General features: G+C 36.8%; 1 protein-coding gene across 3 annotated transcripts in view; it reads left to right on the top strand.

Moving 5' to 3' along the window:
• The window catches only part of C2CD3 (C2 domain containing 3 centriole elongation regulator), a 146907-nt gene that overhangs the window by 8998 nt on the left and 120502 nt on the right, over nt 1–17407 (top strand). For all 3 annotated transcript variants that reach the window (XM_032426881.1, XM_032426883.1, XM_032426884.1), the window contains exons 3-5: nt 131–288; nt 12662–12885; nt 13987–14234. In XM_032426881.1, coding sequence (XP_032282772.1) covers nt 131–288; nt 12662–12885; nt 13987–14234 — 630 coding nt within the window. The remainder of the gene's footprint in view (nt 1–130; nt 289–12661; nt 12886–13986; nt 14235–17407) is intronic.

The following is a 17407-nucleotide window of genomic DNA, read 5'->3' as shown; positions in this document are numbered from 1 at the left end:
TTGAAAATAAAATATTTTTTTTAAGTAAGGTTTTCTAATGTATACCCCTCTGCCTATTTCCAAAAAGAAAAGAAAAGAAAAAGAAAGTAAATGAAAAATATCTGTGTATGTTGTAATTATTTCTGATTAGATATGGCTGTGCTGGTGCTGGAAGTAATCACCAAACTTGATCATCTTCCAATTGGTAGAGTTCAGATCAGTGGACTGGCCCAGCTTTCTCCAACCCATCACATCAATGGATTTTTTACCATTGTTTCACCAACATCCAAGAAACTTGGAGAACTCCAGGTAAAAATATTTTAATTCTTTTCTGCATAGAATAAAATGTTTTCAGCACAAGTAGTTGAGTCTGTTTGTAGAATGGATAGGTACATGACTGCCATATATCATGCTAATTCCCACTTCGTGCCTTTGTTCATGTTTTTACCCAAAGACTATAATGTGTCTTACTTATTCAAATCTTCTTAGTGCTTTACTGCTCATCTCAAGTGCCAAAAGTCTTTCACAGCTCCTACTGCATTCATCTTCTCTGTACTCTTTATTAAATTTATAACAATGATTATATAATCATTGCTCAGTTATAATCCTACACAATCTCTAAAATTATGTATTAGTAGTCTCCCTTTAATTTCCCTTCTTTTTAGTTTCTAGATTCCCAGGGAAGCAGGACAGTGTTTTCTACTTTCTGTGTTTTTCCCACAGCTCCTAACATAGTGCCAAGCAGTAAGTGTTTGTTTGACTCATGTAAATGGTATCTTTGGTTGTTCATTCATTGATTTCAGCCTTCCTTTTTTTTGATACATTATTATGTGCCACTAAGGATACAGAGATAAGAGATGATCTTTTCATGTAGTTTTCCAAAGTCAATGTAGGAGGAAATAGAAGAATAACAGGTAGAATGCAGCATGATAGGTGTTATGCCACGTCTATGTACAGGATGGTGGGGAAGAACATTGAAGGGTTCTTTCTGAGGGACACTCTTTGAGAGTGCTTCCTAGAAAGTTCCGAGTATTCAAATCGCTTAGAAATTTCATGAGTTTTATACTTTGTCAAATATATTCTAAAATACAGAAATTTAAACAGGTACATAAGAAAATAGTTTTAAAAATATGAGAAAATATATACAGCATTACCAGATGTAAGAACCTCTTATAAAACTACAAGCACAGGAATGGCTGGCTCAGTCAGAAGAGCGTGTTACTCTTGATCTTGGGTTCCTGAGTTGGAGCCCCACCGTTGGGTATAGAGATTACTTAAAAAGGAAAAAAACTATGAGCACATAATCGCATTGGTGGAACAGAATAGAGTCCAGAAATAATTCTGAGTGAAAGAATGTAACATTTTCTTTATTGTAATTATCGTATTTATATATACATTAAATTTAAAAAGTGATACTTTATGCCGGTAACTTCATGGTGAAGTGAGTCTGGCTTACTCCTGTTTTTCTGATAATGATATAAATTTGCATTAGATCTGCAAAACAGTTTGGCATTCTGTTTCAAGAGCTATAAAATTACCATATACCATTTACCTCAGTAATTCTACTCTTAGGAACTTATCTTAAGGAAATACCGTAAAAAGAGAGGGAAGCTGTATGCCTAGGTCTAGCTATGGAAATACACTTTTATTTATTTATTTATTTTAAAGATTTTATTTATTCATTTGAGACACAGAGATACAGAGAGAGAGAGAAGCATGAGCAGGGAGAGAGGGAGAGGGTGAAGCAGGCTCCCCACTGAGCCAGGACCCCGATGTGGGGCTCGATCCCAGGATGCTGGGATCACGACCTGAGCCGAAGGCAGACGCTTAACCATCTAAGGCACCCAGGCGCCCCTGGAAATACACTTTTAATATTGAAAAATGAAAATAATTATTCAACAATATTAAAATTATAGTCTATTAGTGGAATATTTTGTTTCCATAAAAACAAAATTACATAGTTATGATTGTGTAGCTGCATGGAAAAATAGATTTTGGATTGATGACAAAAGAGAATTAAAATTAAATACATAATCAATGATTGGGAAAAAATAAGGAAAATTGAAAACAGTTGGAGTATAGGATTCTAGGTGGTTTTTTTCCTATTGTTAAAATTAACATATAATTCATATGTCATAAAATTCACCCTTTTAAGGTATACAGTTCACTGGTTCTTAATATGTTTACAGGATTTTATAACCATCACTACTATTCCAGAGCATTTTATCACCCCAAAAAGGAGTACTGTGCCTATTAGCAGTCATTCCCCCTTTCACCCTTCCCCAGTCCCTGGCAACCACGAATTTAACTTCAGTCTCTATATATTTGCATATTCTGGATAGTTCATATAAATGAAATAATATATTATGTAGCCTTTTGTAAGTGACTTCTTTCATATAGCATCATGTTTTCAAGATTCATCTTTATTATGGCATGTTTCAGTACTTCATTCCTTATTATGGCTGGATAATATGCCCCTATATGGATAGACCACATGTTGATCCAGTCTTCAGTTGATAGACATTTGGATTATTTCCACTTGACTACTATGAATAATGGCAGCTTCTGTGAACATTCATGTACAAATTTTTATGTGAACACATTTTCATTTCTCTTGTTATATACCTAGGAATAGAATTACAGTCAATAGGGTAAGTATGTTTAACTTTGAGGAATTGCCAGACTGTTTTCTAAAGTGGCTGTATCATTTTTTTTCCATATTTAAATACCGGTTGATAAAATAATACTTGTGTGTTGGAAAATTGTATAGAGCATTGGAGGCAGAAGTCAGATTTTAAAAGATTATGGAATAAGGAAATAAGTAGTAATTAGAGATTTCTATTTCCCAAGTAAGTGTCAGTGAAGTGAGGGAGAGGTGGTATGATCTAATGGAAATAGCACTAGAGTTCGGACAGGGACAAACAGTAATGGACAGTGGAGAAACCAGAACAGAAATGGTTACAAAACAATTCTGATGTTCACTTGTCCTCTCTGAGCTTCCGTATCCTATTTTGTAAAAAAAACATACTAAAACATTTACCTCACAGTGTTGTTGCCGGGATTAAATGAGATGAAAAAATATGGAAACACTTAACATCTTAACATCGTGTTTAGGCATGTGATGGCGACAAGCCAAATTTACTTGAATTTGAGAGGACATGACTGATAGTGGGTAGTGGAATTCAGAAGTTTTTTGGTACTGTTTTAGAGCAGGGGTTGATACACTTTGCCTGGTGCTCCGTATCTGGTGTTCTAACTAAACATGGTTTTTCCATTTTTAAAAGGTCATTTATTTTTAAGATTTTATTTATTTGAGAGAGAGGGAGTGCGTGTGGGCACGAGCAGGGGGAGGGGCAGAGGGAGAGAAAAAAGCAGACTCCTCGCTGAGCAGGGAGCCCTACTCAGGGCTCAATCCCAGGACCCTAAGATCATGACCTGAGCCAAAGGCAGATGCCTAACCGACTGAGCCCACGCAGGTGCCCCTTAAAAGGTCATTTAAAGAAAAAGAAAAATATGCCATAAATAAAGCCTAAAATAATTATTCTCTGCCCCTTTACAGAGTAAGTTTGCTGACCCCTTTTTAGAATATAAGAGACCTGATTTATTTGTAGACCAAAAAGAAGCAAGTGAAGAAAGAAATTGAAAATAAGAGGATAATTGAGCCAGTAAGATCATGAAGAGAATTAAATAGGAATGAGTTTCTACCATGAACACAATTGCTAGGGTTACATACATTGGGATGTAGGAATTTTAACCAAGGCAAAGAGGAGGAACATTTTGAGACAGACAAAATTGAAGGGGTTCATTTGATCATTTTCTTATCAACATTTATTATATGTCAATCTACCATTTGTTAGGCACTATACATTTTATTTCACTTAACTTTTTTTTTGTTTTTCTTAGAGATATGCAAAACAATATCTTCTATATATAAGATATATAAATAACCATACAGTGAACACCCATTGTCTCCTTACCCGGGCAAAGAGGTATTAAAAGAATAAGTAAAAGAAGCCAATTTTAGAGATTCATCCATACTGTTTTGTGTATCAGTAGTTCCCTTTTGCAGAGGTGTGTTCCGCTGTGTGGATATTCCACAATTTTTTATCTATATGCCAGTTGGTGGACATTTGGTTGTTTGGGGTTTTTTTGTTTTTTGTTTGTTTTGTTTTTTACCATTTTTTTGCTTCTTATGAATAAAGAACTCTCTGTAGACATGTGTTTTTATTTTCTTGGGAAAATACCTAAGAATGGAATTGCTGAGTCGTGTTTAACTTTTTAAAGAAACAACCAAACCATTTTCATATTGGTTATATAACTTTACATTCCCATCAGTAGCATATAAACATTTTCCACATATTTTCCAGCACTTGGTTTGGGTAGTCTTCAATTTTTGTTATTCTAGTGAGAATGTACTGATATCTCACTGAGGTTTTAGTTTTCGTTTCTTGGTGATCAATATGTTGAGTATTTTTTCATAGGCTTTTGAGCCATTCTTTTATTTTCTTCAGGGATTCACTCACAGGCTATAACTCCCAAGGCAAATCTGACTCACCACCTGTATTTGTAGATAGTTTTATTAGAACATAGCGATACTCATTCATTTGTGTGTGGTTTATGGCAGCTTTCATGCTGCAACAGCAAAGTTAAGTACAGTAGTCTCTCCTTGTCCTCCGTTTCTCTTTTGGTGGTTTCAGTGCAGTCAGGAAGCAGCTGATCCTCCTTCTATTATCCTCAGAAGATCAATAGTAGCCTATTGCTACGTCACAATGCTTACTTATGTCATTCACTGCACTTAATCTCATCACATAGGCATTTTATCATCTTATCACTAGAAGAAGGGTGAGTACAATGTAAGATATCTTGAAAAATCACATTCACATAATTTATTTTATTATTATTGTTGTTAATCTCTTACTGTGCCTGATTTATAAATTGAATTTTGCCATAGTTATGTACGTATAGGAAAAAAACATAGTGTATATATAGGATTCAGTACTATCTGCAGTTTCAGGCAACCACTGGGGGTCTTGGAATGTATCCCCTGTGGATAAGGGTGGGGGGGACTACTATAATTATGACAGAGACTATGGCATGCAAAGCCTAAAATATTAAATCTCTGGCTCCTTCATAGGAAAGGAAAAGTAATCGGTGCATCTCATGGTTCAGCTTTAAACAGAATACATGCTCATATAGTAATTTTGGTTTGATCTATAATCAGTGTTTATAGTGTAACTAGATGGGCAGGTTGGGAGATAAGGAGGTAGAAGGATGTGGGATTGAGCGAAATTTTTATCTTCCGTATTAGGAAGTCAAAAGATAATGCCTGAAAACTGAGGGGGCGATCAAGATGTGACATAAATATAAGCACATTATTTGGAACTATAGAGGTAAATACCATAGAATCAGGGGCAGGAGTTGAAAATAGTTGCCTCTGGGAAAAGAAAAATATGGGTGTCTATGTGAGGGACTCGTTTGTGTAATAGAACTGTTTGACTCTTTATATTATATGACTGTAAAATGTTAATTTAAAAATAACTTTTGGGGCGCCAGGGTAGCTCAGTTGGTTAAGCATCAAACTCTTGATTTTGGCTTAGGTCATGATCTCAGGGTTGTGGGATTGAGCCCTGCATCCGGCTCCACACTCAGTGGGGAGTCTGCTTCTCTCCCTCTCCCTCTGCCCTTCCCCGAGTTCACTTTTTCTCTCTTTCTTTCTCTAAAATAAATAAATCTTTTTAAAAAAAATAACTTTTAAAAAAGAGCATGTAGTGAGTGATGGAGTTCTTATCATACCGCTGCTTTGCTGTCCCCCAAAACAGTCATTAATTGACTAAATATGGAATCCCTCTTGTCAAGTGGTAAGTGAAGCCAATGGACAGCTGATAGACTGGAAGATGAATAGAGGTGGCTTAAGATTGTTGCTGTGAAGAAGATCAGGTTTAGTCAGACCTCAAGAAGACAGATGCATAGCTGCTAAGAAACTGAGATTATGGAGTTAGAACAGTTTTAAATAATAACAAGGCCAAACTGGCTGGAGGGTGCTCAAAGTAGTTTGACAATAAAGATCATTAGAACCAAGCTGTTGGAGAGAGGAAGCTTTTCGTGTATTCCATTACTGGTATAGGTCAGATGTTGAAAATAACAAATGAGTCAAACAGGCTGACTGTAAGAAAAATCAACTGCCAAAAATACAATAAACTTTTAAAAAATACCAAACTTGGGATGCCCGGCTGGCTCTTTCGGAAGAGCATGCAACTCTTGATCTCAGGGTCATGAGTTTGAGCCCCATGCTGGGTATAGCGATTACTAAAAAAAATAAACACCAGACTTTATTATGTGAGCATGTAACATAGTATATACATACTATGATTATTTTATATTGAAATTGGAAAAAACCTTAATTATAAATTCTTTGCTTTTGAAATCAATTCCTTTGATTTGGCTAAAAACTTGATACTTCCCTACCAAGTTATCACTACCAGACGTTTTATATTTGATGGGCATTCATTTTCTTAAACCATTTAAGAATAAAATATAGCTTTTATTCAGTTTCATAACAAAATAACTGTTCACAAACATGGCTGCCTTTATTTCCAAACAAAGGCAGTATCTTGGCACAGTAGTTTTTGAAGTTGGATTTTATTTCTTAGATATTCTTAAAATTTAAGAATATTTGAGCATATTTAAGCTTAAGTATTGTACTACACTGCATTAACTTCCATGTTACACTTTCAGTGTAAATTGAGAAAGGCAAATTGAACAGTGTTGGTTTTTATAACATTTGAAATCAAAAAAGTCTTTTGGGGATGTTGGTCTTTAGCCCTACAGTTTTAGAAATGTATTTCATACCATCACTTTGATATCTAGAAATCCTATTTCAGCATAAAAAATATAGAAAAGTAGGATAGATGGTTCTTTGCCAAATAAATTTTCCAAATATACAGTCATAAAGGAATGAATAAATTGAATCTCATATTACATGATTCCTTGTGAATGCACTTGCAGATAAGTAATTGAATAGTTTATATAGTCTATAATATCAATTAAAATAGTCCTGTATTTGATCACTACTTGCTGGTGATCTGAGGCTGGGATTTCTCCTTCGAAAACATAAACCAGGTGACTTCTTTTAACTCAAGCAAAAACATTTAACACCACACACAGCTTCATTCCCCCTAGTATTCATGTAGTAAAGCAGGTTGCAATACTGCTTATCCAGTTTACCAAGCAAAATGTTGACTACAGGAGTTTAATTTATTTATGTGTTAATTATATATATATGTGTTGTTTGATTTTTAGCTTTTTAGATGAAGTAAACAGGACAGTGAGTATGTTTATGGTTCTTTGTCTTGGCAAAATGTTGCTACTTTGAATTTAAATTTTGAAACAAGTCTGTTGTCAACAAAAAGACATCATTCCTTGTTATCAGTCTTTTTTTTAAGATTTTATTTATTTATTTGAGAGAGAGAATGAGTGAGAGAACATGCGAGCAGGGGCAGAGGGAGAGGTAGAAGCAGACTCCCCTGCTGAGCAGGAAGCCCAATGCGGGGTTCGATCCCAGGACCCTGGGATCATGACCTGAGCTGAAGGCAGATGCTTAACCGACTGAGCCACCCAGGCACCCCGTTATCAGTCTTTAATAAACTTTTTAAGACATTTCTCAGTTTGGAGAAATACCATTTCCTGGGACGCCTGGGTGGCTCAGTCAGTTAGGCATCTGCCTTCGGCTCAGGTCATGACCCCAGGGTCCTGGATCGAGTCCCACATGAGGCTCCTTGCTCAACAGAGAGCTTGCTTCTCCCTCTGCCTGCTTTTCCCTCTGCCTGCCACTCCCCCTGCTTGTGCTTGCTCTCTCTCTGACAAATATATAAATAAAATCTTAAAAAAAAAAAAAAAAGAAATCATTTCCTTGATTTGTTTGCCATGAGCATCTCCTCCAAAAGTTTTTCACTCACATAAAAATTCTCACTGATACTCTAAATAAACACAGCTGTCAGGGAGTTGTTTTTATTTGTGTTCTTATCAGCTACAAGGAAAAATACCACAAATTATTTAACATTTTTATTCAGCTCACCTTATAAGTTTGTAGCCGTACCACTAACATTGGGAACAACTATAATATTAATTAGATGTACATATGCAAATGTTGTTTATTATTCACAAATTCTGCCGCATTCTTTAATAAATGTTATCTATAAGAGACTTTGATACCTTAAAGTTTTTTTTATCTTAAATATATAATTTTATGTCACGGGAGTACCACTTATTTTATTTGCATTTAAATAACAAACCCTATTTAAAATCAGTACCTTTCTGTTTACTCCATTTTTATCATGCATCTTTTCTACATAGTAATTATAATCCTATTGTACTTTGTTTCATAATGCTATCTTTGACAGTCACATTTCCCCCCCACGACAGTCACATTTTATTTGCCTTATTTCACCATTAGGGATATTCTCTTCCACAAAGAAATAAGCCTTCTGACATTTCTTTTGCAAATCATGGGGCTCTAGTTATCTCTTTCTTGGACACAAGAAATATTTCACTTTCCTCTTGATTCTACTGTAAGAGAGACCACAGCCCACAGAACCCAAAGACAGAATAGTATAAACTCTATATACATTAATTTGACAATTTAGATGAAATCAGTCGATTCTTTGAAAACCACAAACTACCAAAAATCACTCAAGATAAAATATATAACCTGAATAGACCTGTAATTATTAAAGAAATTGCGTTTGCAGTTTAAATCCTTCCAAAAAAGAAATCTCTAAGCTAAGATAATTTCACTGGTGAATTCTTCCAAACATTTAAAAAAAGAAATAGCACCAATTTTCACAATCTCTTCCAGAAAATAGAAGAGGAGAAAATACTTTTAACTTATTTTATGAGGCTTGCACCACCTTGATAGCAAAATAGAGGACAGTGTAAGATCTAGACCTAAAAATAAACCTAAAAATCCTCAAAAAAAATATTAGCAAGTTGGTTCCAGCAGTATATAAAAAGAGTAATGAGACCATGTCCAAGTGGGGTCTATCCCAGGAATGCAAGGCTATCTCAGTCTTTGAAAATCAACCAATGTGACAAGCCATGTTAACAATAGAATAGGGGCGCCTGGGTGGCTCAGTCAGGTAAGCATCTGCCTTTGGCTCAGGTCATGATCCCAGGACCCTGGGATCGAGGCCTGCATTGGGCTCCCTGCTCAGCGGGGTGTCTGCTTCTCCCCCTCCTTCCTGCTCATGCTCTCTCTTACTATCTCGGTCTCTCAAGTAAATAAATAATGTATTTAAAAAAAAATAAACCACAGATTTAAAAAGAAAAAGAATAGAATACTACCAAGTCAGTAAAAAGGCATGAACTGCTGATACAAGCACCACATTGATGAGTCTGAGAGGCCTTATTCTGAGTGAAAGAAGCCCATCTCAAAAGGTTACATACTATATATTTCCATTTATATGACATTTTCAAAAAGCCAGAACTATAATGATTGAGAATAGATAGCTGTTGCTAGGGATTAGAGGTGAGGAGAGAGTGTGACTACAGAGGGATAGTCCCAGGGAGTTTTTTGGGGTAATGGAAATGTTCTCTATCTTGGTTATGGTGGTGGTTACATGCATCTATTCATAGGTTAAAATTTATAGAAGTGTATAAACACAAGAATGTCCATTTTATTGTAAGAAAATAAAAATTTTAAAAGCCCCAGCCAACCAAGTGGGATGATAAACAACAGTTATCACTCTGCCTCATTGGGACATGGCTGGGGTCTTTTCAAATTGGAACATGTACCCTGACTAAAGCCACTAGTCTACTTCAGCTAATTTTTGCCACATTGGAATGGAGACCCAGCATTGTTAGATCTTGTGATTTTTTTAAGATAACCAGAATCCCAAAATTTTACATAAAATCTGGTATTTTAAAGCATTGTTAAATAATTTTTAAATTTTTTAAAATGCTGTGTTGACCAGCATAAGTTTGAAAAATAGGCATACTAATATGCAATCATTGATACTGATAGATGTTGTAGTAGGTGATTGTAAGCAGCTTAGTGCTAAAGAGAGCCTTGAGTCATTGAGAGAAGAATGATGAATGTCCCTAGGGTTGCTCTGTTATGGATGTGAGAATCTTACAGTAAGTTTATGGTATTTGTGGATGGCATGGGCTTCTGAAAAGATGTGAACTCTTTAGGTGATAGAATGATGGTCTGGGGAAGGCACCAGAAAGAAATAAGTCAACTTCCTTTATCCTGGCTAGTAAAAGAAATAGTTTCCATTGGAGAAGACTTTGGAGAAATTGGGACATTTTAAGAAAGAGATGTTCAGTTGAAGTGATAAGTTAGTTTGTATAAATAGAAATCCTACAGGGCTCCATGAAGGGGTTGGCAGAGGAGTGAGCACAAGGATGAACCATGATTGAGGAGGAACATGACTGAGGTGGACAAGAATGATGATCTGGGAGATGAATATAGGAGTATATTGGGTACACTATGTGGAAGCAGAGGGTTTAGAAGTGGCAATCCCTTGGACTTGTAGGAATTGTGGGAACAATATTCTATTTTATACCTCTAAAGCTTGACTCATGCTCTTCCCTCTGTCTGGAATGTTTTATCCCAGTCTCTCTCAGCCTTACCTGTATCATTCATATTTAAGATTCTAAATCCAGATGTTTATGTTTCACTTCTGGAAACCATCCCTGGCACTCCTTCCTCACCTCTTCCCCAAGTTCAGACCCCTATTTCTCTTACCTCCCAATATACATCCCTATCTCAGAGCTCACCATTTTATATTAAAATTATTCTTTTTAAGTTCCTCTGGATCAGGTTCCATGTTTTCTTCATCCCTTTGCCTCAGGCCGGTAGCACAGAGCCTGGCACTGAGCTAGTATCAACAAATATTTGAGGAGTTAGGCTAGCACATGTTTTGATTGTAAGATTGGTGTGGCAGGTACCTGGACTTTCTTCTTCCTTTAAGGGCCACTGGTAGTATAGGCCTATGAGCTGTTTTGTGATTGGTTCAGATCTGCTTAGAGAAAAAGCAAAACTCAGTAGCCAGAGAGCAGGTCATTGTTAAGGCCAGAGACCTATGCCTTTATGCTCAGTGTCTTCTTTGTTTCTAAAATATAGAGACAGTATTTTGGGAAATGATGAATGGTAAGGGAATGCTTTCTGACATTTACACTGGGCAGCCAGAACTTTCTGTGATGCTATTATAGTGATCACTACACAGAGTATTTATCCTACTGCATTCCTGTCATTTGTCTTTGTAGAAAATCTTGGTGGTGAATAGATTTAAAGGACTTTATGTTACCTGTTCAAGAACAAAATTCTCATCAAGACCCAAGGGTATTTTATTGAGTCTGTACCTTGGCAGTTTCTCTGCACAAATTATTCCATTGACCTTTCCAGAGACATCTTAAAATATCTAACTGCAACCTTTCCTCTTTGTGTTAGGCCCTTCATCATTATTTGACTGTTGGGCTGCTGGAACAATTCCTTCTGCTTTCTCTGTCATTGTAATTGAACTTTCAACACCATTATTCTTTTCTTTTGTGGTATATTCTTCAATTTCTTTCCTAAAGTTTTGCTTTAGACTATTTTTTTAGGCTTTGTTCTTCCATTAGGCTTTTCAGAGGACTGGAGAGCCATTTAATAGAGAACCTGAACTCACAGGAATGAGATGATAAAAGAAGCTTCAAGTGATTACTTTTCATATTAATGTTTCTCCTTCTTCACCCTGCCTCATCTCCAGCATAGAACTAAGGTCTTATTTTTCTTAAATAATGAACAATAAGGATATAGAAGATGTTGTTATTCTTTTATTCATCAGACATAATAATTAGGCATTATTAAGCATAATAGACTTGTACACCAAGTGTATACTATGCTAATCAGTCCATACAAAAATGAGAAAGACAAGTCCATGCCTTCAAGGAATTAAAAATCTAATCATTAGGGTAATGAATAAGCTAAAAGTTACAAATACCTCCTGTAAGCTTTTTTTTTTTTTTTTTGAATCTTCAAATAGAACAATACACTTTCCTGACAGAGTTATATCATCACATGACCTTCCCTGTGTGAAGAACTTAGCACACCTTATGACCTGTAGTAAAGAGTTCAATAAATGGGGATTATATTGATGGATAGATACAGAATAAGTGGAAACATAAAGAAGGGAATGGCCATGACATCTCTACCTGGACACAAAGAAGTTTTCACAGGGGCACCTGGTGGCTCAGTCGATTAAGCGTCTGCCTTCAGCTTGGGTCATGATCCCAGGGTCCTGGGACTGAGCCCCACGTCTGGCTCCCTACTCAGTGGGGAGTCGGCTTCTCCCTCTCCCTCTGCTCCTCCTCCGCCATTCGTGTGTGTGTGTGTGTGTGTGTGTGTCTCTCAAATAAAAATCTTTAAAAAAAAAGTTTTCACAGAGAAAGTAATAGTGGAGGAAATTGCATATACAAGGCATAAGGGAATGAAACATAAGGAACATTTAGAGAAGCCTAAATAATTGGTATATCTACAAGAGAGGGATAGAGGAGGGGAGCAAAGCGAGAGGTGAGGCTTCTGCAGGAATTTGAGCTTGATCCTACAAGGAATGGGGACCATTAATTTATATTAAGCAGGGAGTCTTAAAATTAGTCAATACAAAAGAAAATTTCTGATATATTACATGTATGTCTCTTTCAGGTCTCACTTGCCCTGGAGCCTCTGTCAGAAACTTATGACAGCTACAATCCTCTTCCTACTACCGATGTGAAAGAAAATGTGCTTTTATCTGAGCAGGAATTCAGAGAATATACTGAACCCAGCAGTACCCAGTTTCTGGTTCCATCAAGGCCCCATAGGATGCCTACCACCAAAATTGATGGAAAAGAGTTAGCAGCTAATGGTAGTAGATCAACCACTCCAAGGTAATTACCACAGTCTGTCAGCTAACTCCCACTGTACTCAGAATTTCTGTTCTTTATTTGTGTTTGGATGAAAGACTGAAAGTAGTCATTCATTCAGCAAATAAATATTAAGTAACCACTGGTATAGAGAGGGATTGCTGTCATTGCTGATTAGGATTATGTGTGGGGGAGTCATTTGGTACTGGACTGCCAAGGTACCAAGTCTGTACCAAATACTGGGCATAGAAATTAATAAGAAACAATTCTTGTCTTTGAGGATTGCTCACAATCTGGTGAGGAGGCCAATGTACAGATAAATAAGTATAACTAAGTCATATACAGATGCCAGGATAGATACCCATGAGGGTAAAAGGGAAAAGGGCAGTATTTCATGAAACAGGATGGACTAAGAGAAATAGATTTTTATTTATTTATTTATTTTTAAGATTTTATTTATTTATTTGACAGAGAGAGACACAGTGGGAGAGGGAACGCAAGCAGAGGGAGTGGGAGAGGGAGAAGCAGGCTTCCCACTGAGCAGGGAGCCCGACGCAGGGCTTGATCCCGGGACCCCAGGATCATGACCTGAGCCAAAGGCAGATGCTTAACAACTGAGCCACCCAGGCGCTCCCAGATTTTTATTTTAAATAATTAAAAAGCATTTGCTTTGTGTCAGGCTCTGCACTGAGCTCGCTCTTTCTTTTTTCAAGATTGATTTATTTGAGAGAGAGAGCACACACACTTGCATGTGCACAAGTGAGGGGAGGGGCGGAGGGAGAGAATCTTCAAGCAGACTCCCTGCTGAGCACAGAGCCCAACATGGGGTTTGATCTCATAACCTGAGATCATGACCTGAGCTGAAACCAAGAATCAGACACTTAATTGACTGAGCCACCCAGGTACCCCAACTGAGCTCTTTATTTCATAATCTCACTTGAGCCACAACCATACAACTGTAGGTAAAACATTATTATTTATCTCATTTGGGAGATGAAAAACAGATTTACAAAGTCTAAGCTACACTGCTATAAACTACTGATACACTTTCTGTCTCTGACAAAGTGAAATGTTACCATAATGGGTAATATAATATTGCTAAAATTCTCCTTTATTTTATAACAGGGGAAAGGACCACTTGTACTTTGCGGAAAACTCAGATACAATAAAGAGCTCTTTCTTTGGACTACAACACCATCTTAATTCAGGACAGAGTTTAGAGTCTATGACTCTGAAAGGCAAGGCCCCACGGAAGCAGATGTCCCTTCTTAACAGTTCTGAATTCCAGCCTCAAATTAGGACAGTGGCCAAGAGTCACAGCGACTCATGCATTCTTTCTTCAAACAACCCCCCTACCAAGGACCTTCTTTCAGGTATGTACGTATTTGTGAACCAAGACTAAGCTGTATTTATTGGGATTACTCTGCTTGTTAGCCAGTCTTCAAAGAGAACCAACACTTCTGTTTGAAATAAATAACCAAATAAAAGTGAGTGATCTCACTAAAGTTCAGAATTTCTCACTATTTAAAGGCAGCTCTATTAAACCAGTAAGTTACTTCTAAATAATTACTAGGTGCTTACAATTGTAGGTTTAAGGAAGGAGCCATTTAAAATGAACCTAAATATGGGGGGGAGGTGTTTATGATAGAGAAATATTATTCTTTATTTTGTCCCAAATTAAGGCAAATACAGTTTTTATCTCATCAGCAGATTTACCTGTACTATTGTGCGGAGGCTAGTACTAAATCTGCTTCACATTCTGAAGATTCTTGGCCTCAGTGGGAACATTCAGTGCACAGCAACTGCTAATCTTAAGTCTGGGAATTAAATATGACTTACAGCCAAGCAGAAATAGAAAGGAGTCAGTTTACCTGTATAAGGGCTTAAACTGAAATAAAGAAACCCAAATAGGATTCTTTAGGGGTAGTATTATAAAAGCAATCGAGATACCTTATATGTCATGCTCAACCATTTATCTCTGTGACATCAGGAGCATGACAGGGATTTGTCTCCATCCTCACTAGCAAATTTCCAAAGTAGAGTATCTGCAGCACTAATAGAAAAATCTTTAAAATAACTATATGGGTACATAATTTACGTTAGTAAGGATATTTGTTTCATGAAGAAAGACATTCTATTCATATTTTTTCAGCTGAAATGTCTGTGAATCCCCTGTTTTTGAAAATATACTCTTATTACACTCTATTAATTTTATTTTTTTATTTTTTATTTTTTTTAATTTTATTTAAATTCAGTTAATTAACATATAGTGTATTATTAGTTTCAGAGGTAGAGTTCAGTGATTTATCAGTTGCATATAGCATCCAGTGCTCATTACATCAAGTGCCCTCCTTAATGCCCATCACCCAATTACCCCATGCCCCCACCCACCTCCCCTCCAGCAGCCCTTGGTTTCCTATAGTTAAAAGCCTCTTATATAGTCTGTTTATTTTAATCTTCAGTGCAGCCCTAGGCTACATTAACAAGAACAGATTGTTCCATTATACTGTACTGCCTGCACTTGGCAACTCACACCTGAATATTTTGTGTAGGCACCAGACTTTGAGAAAGATATTTGTTCACTCATTAAGCAGTTACTTATTTAGTACCTATCAAATGTCTGGCATTCTTCTAGGTGTCAGGGATACAGCCATTTAAATGAAAAAAAAAAACAAAAAACAAAAAACAAATTTCTGCATTATGGATCTTGTATCCTAGATGGGAAGACCAATAATAAACTGGATAAATAAGTAAGTATATAGTGTTAGATGGTGATAATGGCAGTGGGAAAAAAACGAAGCAGGGCACTTAAGAGGAGGGGATGTTAGTTTTACATAGGTTGGCAAAGGAAAGCCTCACTAAGAAGGTAACATGAAAGTAAAGATCTAAAGATGAGTTCCTTCTAAGGAGAGTAACTAGGTTTATGAAGGGACTACCAAGAGATATTAAGCATCACAAAAACAGCTGCCATTTATTGAGCATTCATTATGTGCTAGCTACTATGCCAAGTGCCTTATACACAGAATCTTACAAAAACCAAGTGAGGTAGGGATTGTTATCACCATTCTAAAATGAAAACACAGGCTCAGAATTAGGGAGCTCCTGTCCTCTCAAAGGGAGAAGCTGCTCTTCAGCTCCAGTTCATTATTGTCTTTAGACTCTAAGGTCCTCTGCTTTATCCTGCTGTAAGTTCATTGTTTACCTAGGCCTGCCTTTTTTTTCTTTTTTCCTTAAATCAAGACTTTGCTGGCTAACTGTTGAGGCCAAACAAAATATGACAAGTACAACCCATGGGCTGCCAATATGCAACCTCTTCCATGAGAGTTATGAGGATCAGTTGGCTTACAGATGATACAAGACAGATTATGACTCAGTCTGAGTTAACAATAAGACCTGTGCAGAATGGGAAAGGACAGCTTCAAGAGGTAGTGAATTCTCTATCACTGGAAAACTCGAGCTAGCTAACCATCCTGATGGGACTTTTACAGATTGTATTGCATCATCAAGTGGACAGATAAGAGCTTTTAAGGTCCCTTCCAACCACAAGATTCTGGAGGACTAAGATTAAGTGGTTCATTCTAGTAAGTAGGTCTAGAGCTGAGATTATGAGACGGATCTAACAAATACATAAATATAAATATCTTCCTGGTCTTTATTGGACTGACATGACACCAGAAAAGGGGTACAGAGCTGAATTGGTCAACCAGCTAGTGTTTATGAAACACGAACTACACATCCTGCTTTTGAGAGTTGGGTTTGGAATAGATAGCAAGGAGTTGGAACAAAAACCAGAAGCTGTACATCTCCCTGTGTTTAGCAGGGGCTGTACCCATGGCATATGGGAAATAAACAAAGGAAAGATTTGTCCTGAACTCACCTGGGTGCCTTCTTTTGTGTTCAGGGAATGATTATTGAGTTGAAGTGTAGGCTGATGCCATGACAGCTCTTACAGTGTAAGTACCAGCTTCCCCTTGAGAAGGGGAAATCAGATGTTTTTTTGTTACCATGCCTCAGACTTCAGAAAAGCTTTTCCAAGAATGGCTGTTTCAACAACCAAACCACTTAGAGGCCAATGAATGGACCACCTGTGCTCAGATTTGTCCTACTTGTTTTCCTCAATGTTTATTTCCTTTTTAAAACCTGCTTTTGGAAAGTATCTTAAGTACTTATTACCATTTAGATGTAAATCACTGTTTAAGTCACTTTTGAAATATTACCATTCCCAGAGGAATTTTTATTTAACAGGGATAAAAACTTTAAGCCCAATTTAATTCAAGAAGTATCTTTTGAGTGAGTCAAAACAAAACACTGACCTATCTTTTAGGTCAGTCATTGTTTTTAGTATTGGGGTTGCAGTGATAAATAAGATACAGTCTTTGACCTTAAGGAATTCAGTCTAGTAAAGGAAACTGACTCTAAAGGAGATACAGTACAATTATGTCTGATATAAGCAACAGTGGAAGAACATTTTATCAAATGTCCGGTATATACTAGGCACTGTGTGAGATACCGAGGATACAAAAATCAACAAGAACCAATCCCTAGT

This window comes from Phoca vitulina, unplaced genomic scaffold (genome assembly GCF_004348235.1).
Source record: "Phoca vitulina isolate PV1807 unplaced genomic scaffold, GSC_HSeal_1.0 scaffold36, whole genome shotgun sequence".
Classification (NCBI taxonomy): domain Eukaryota; kingdom Metazoa; phylum Chordata; class Mammalia; order Carnivora; family Phocidae; genus Phoca; species Phoca vitulina.
Note: the sequence above shows the minus strand (reverse complement) of the source record. Positions and strands in the feature narration are given on the sequence as shown.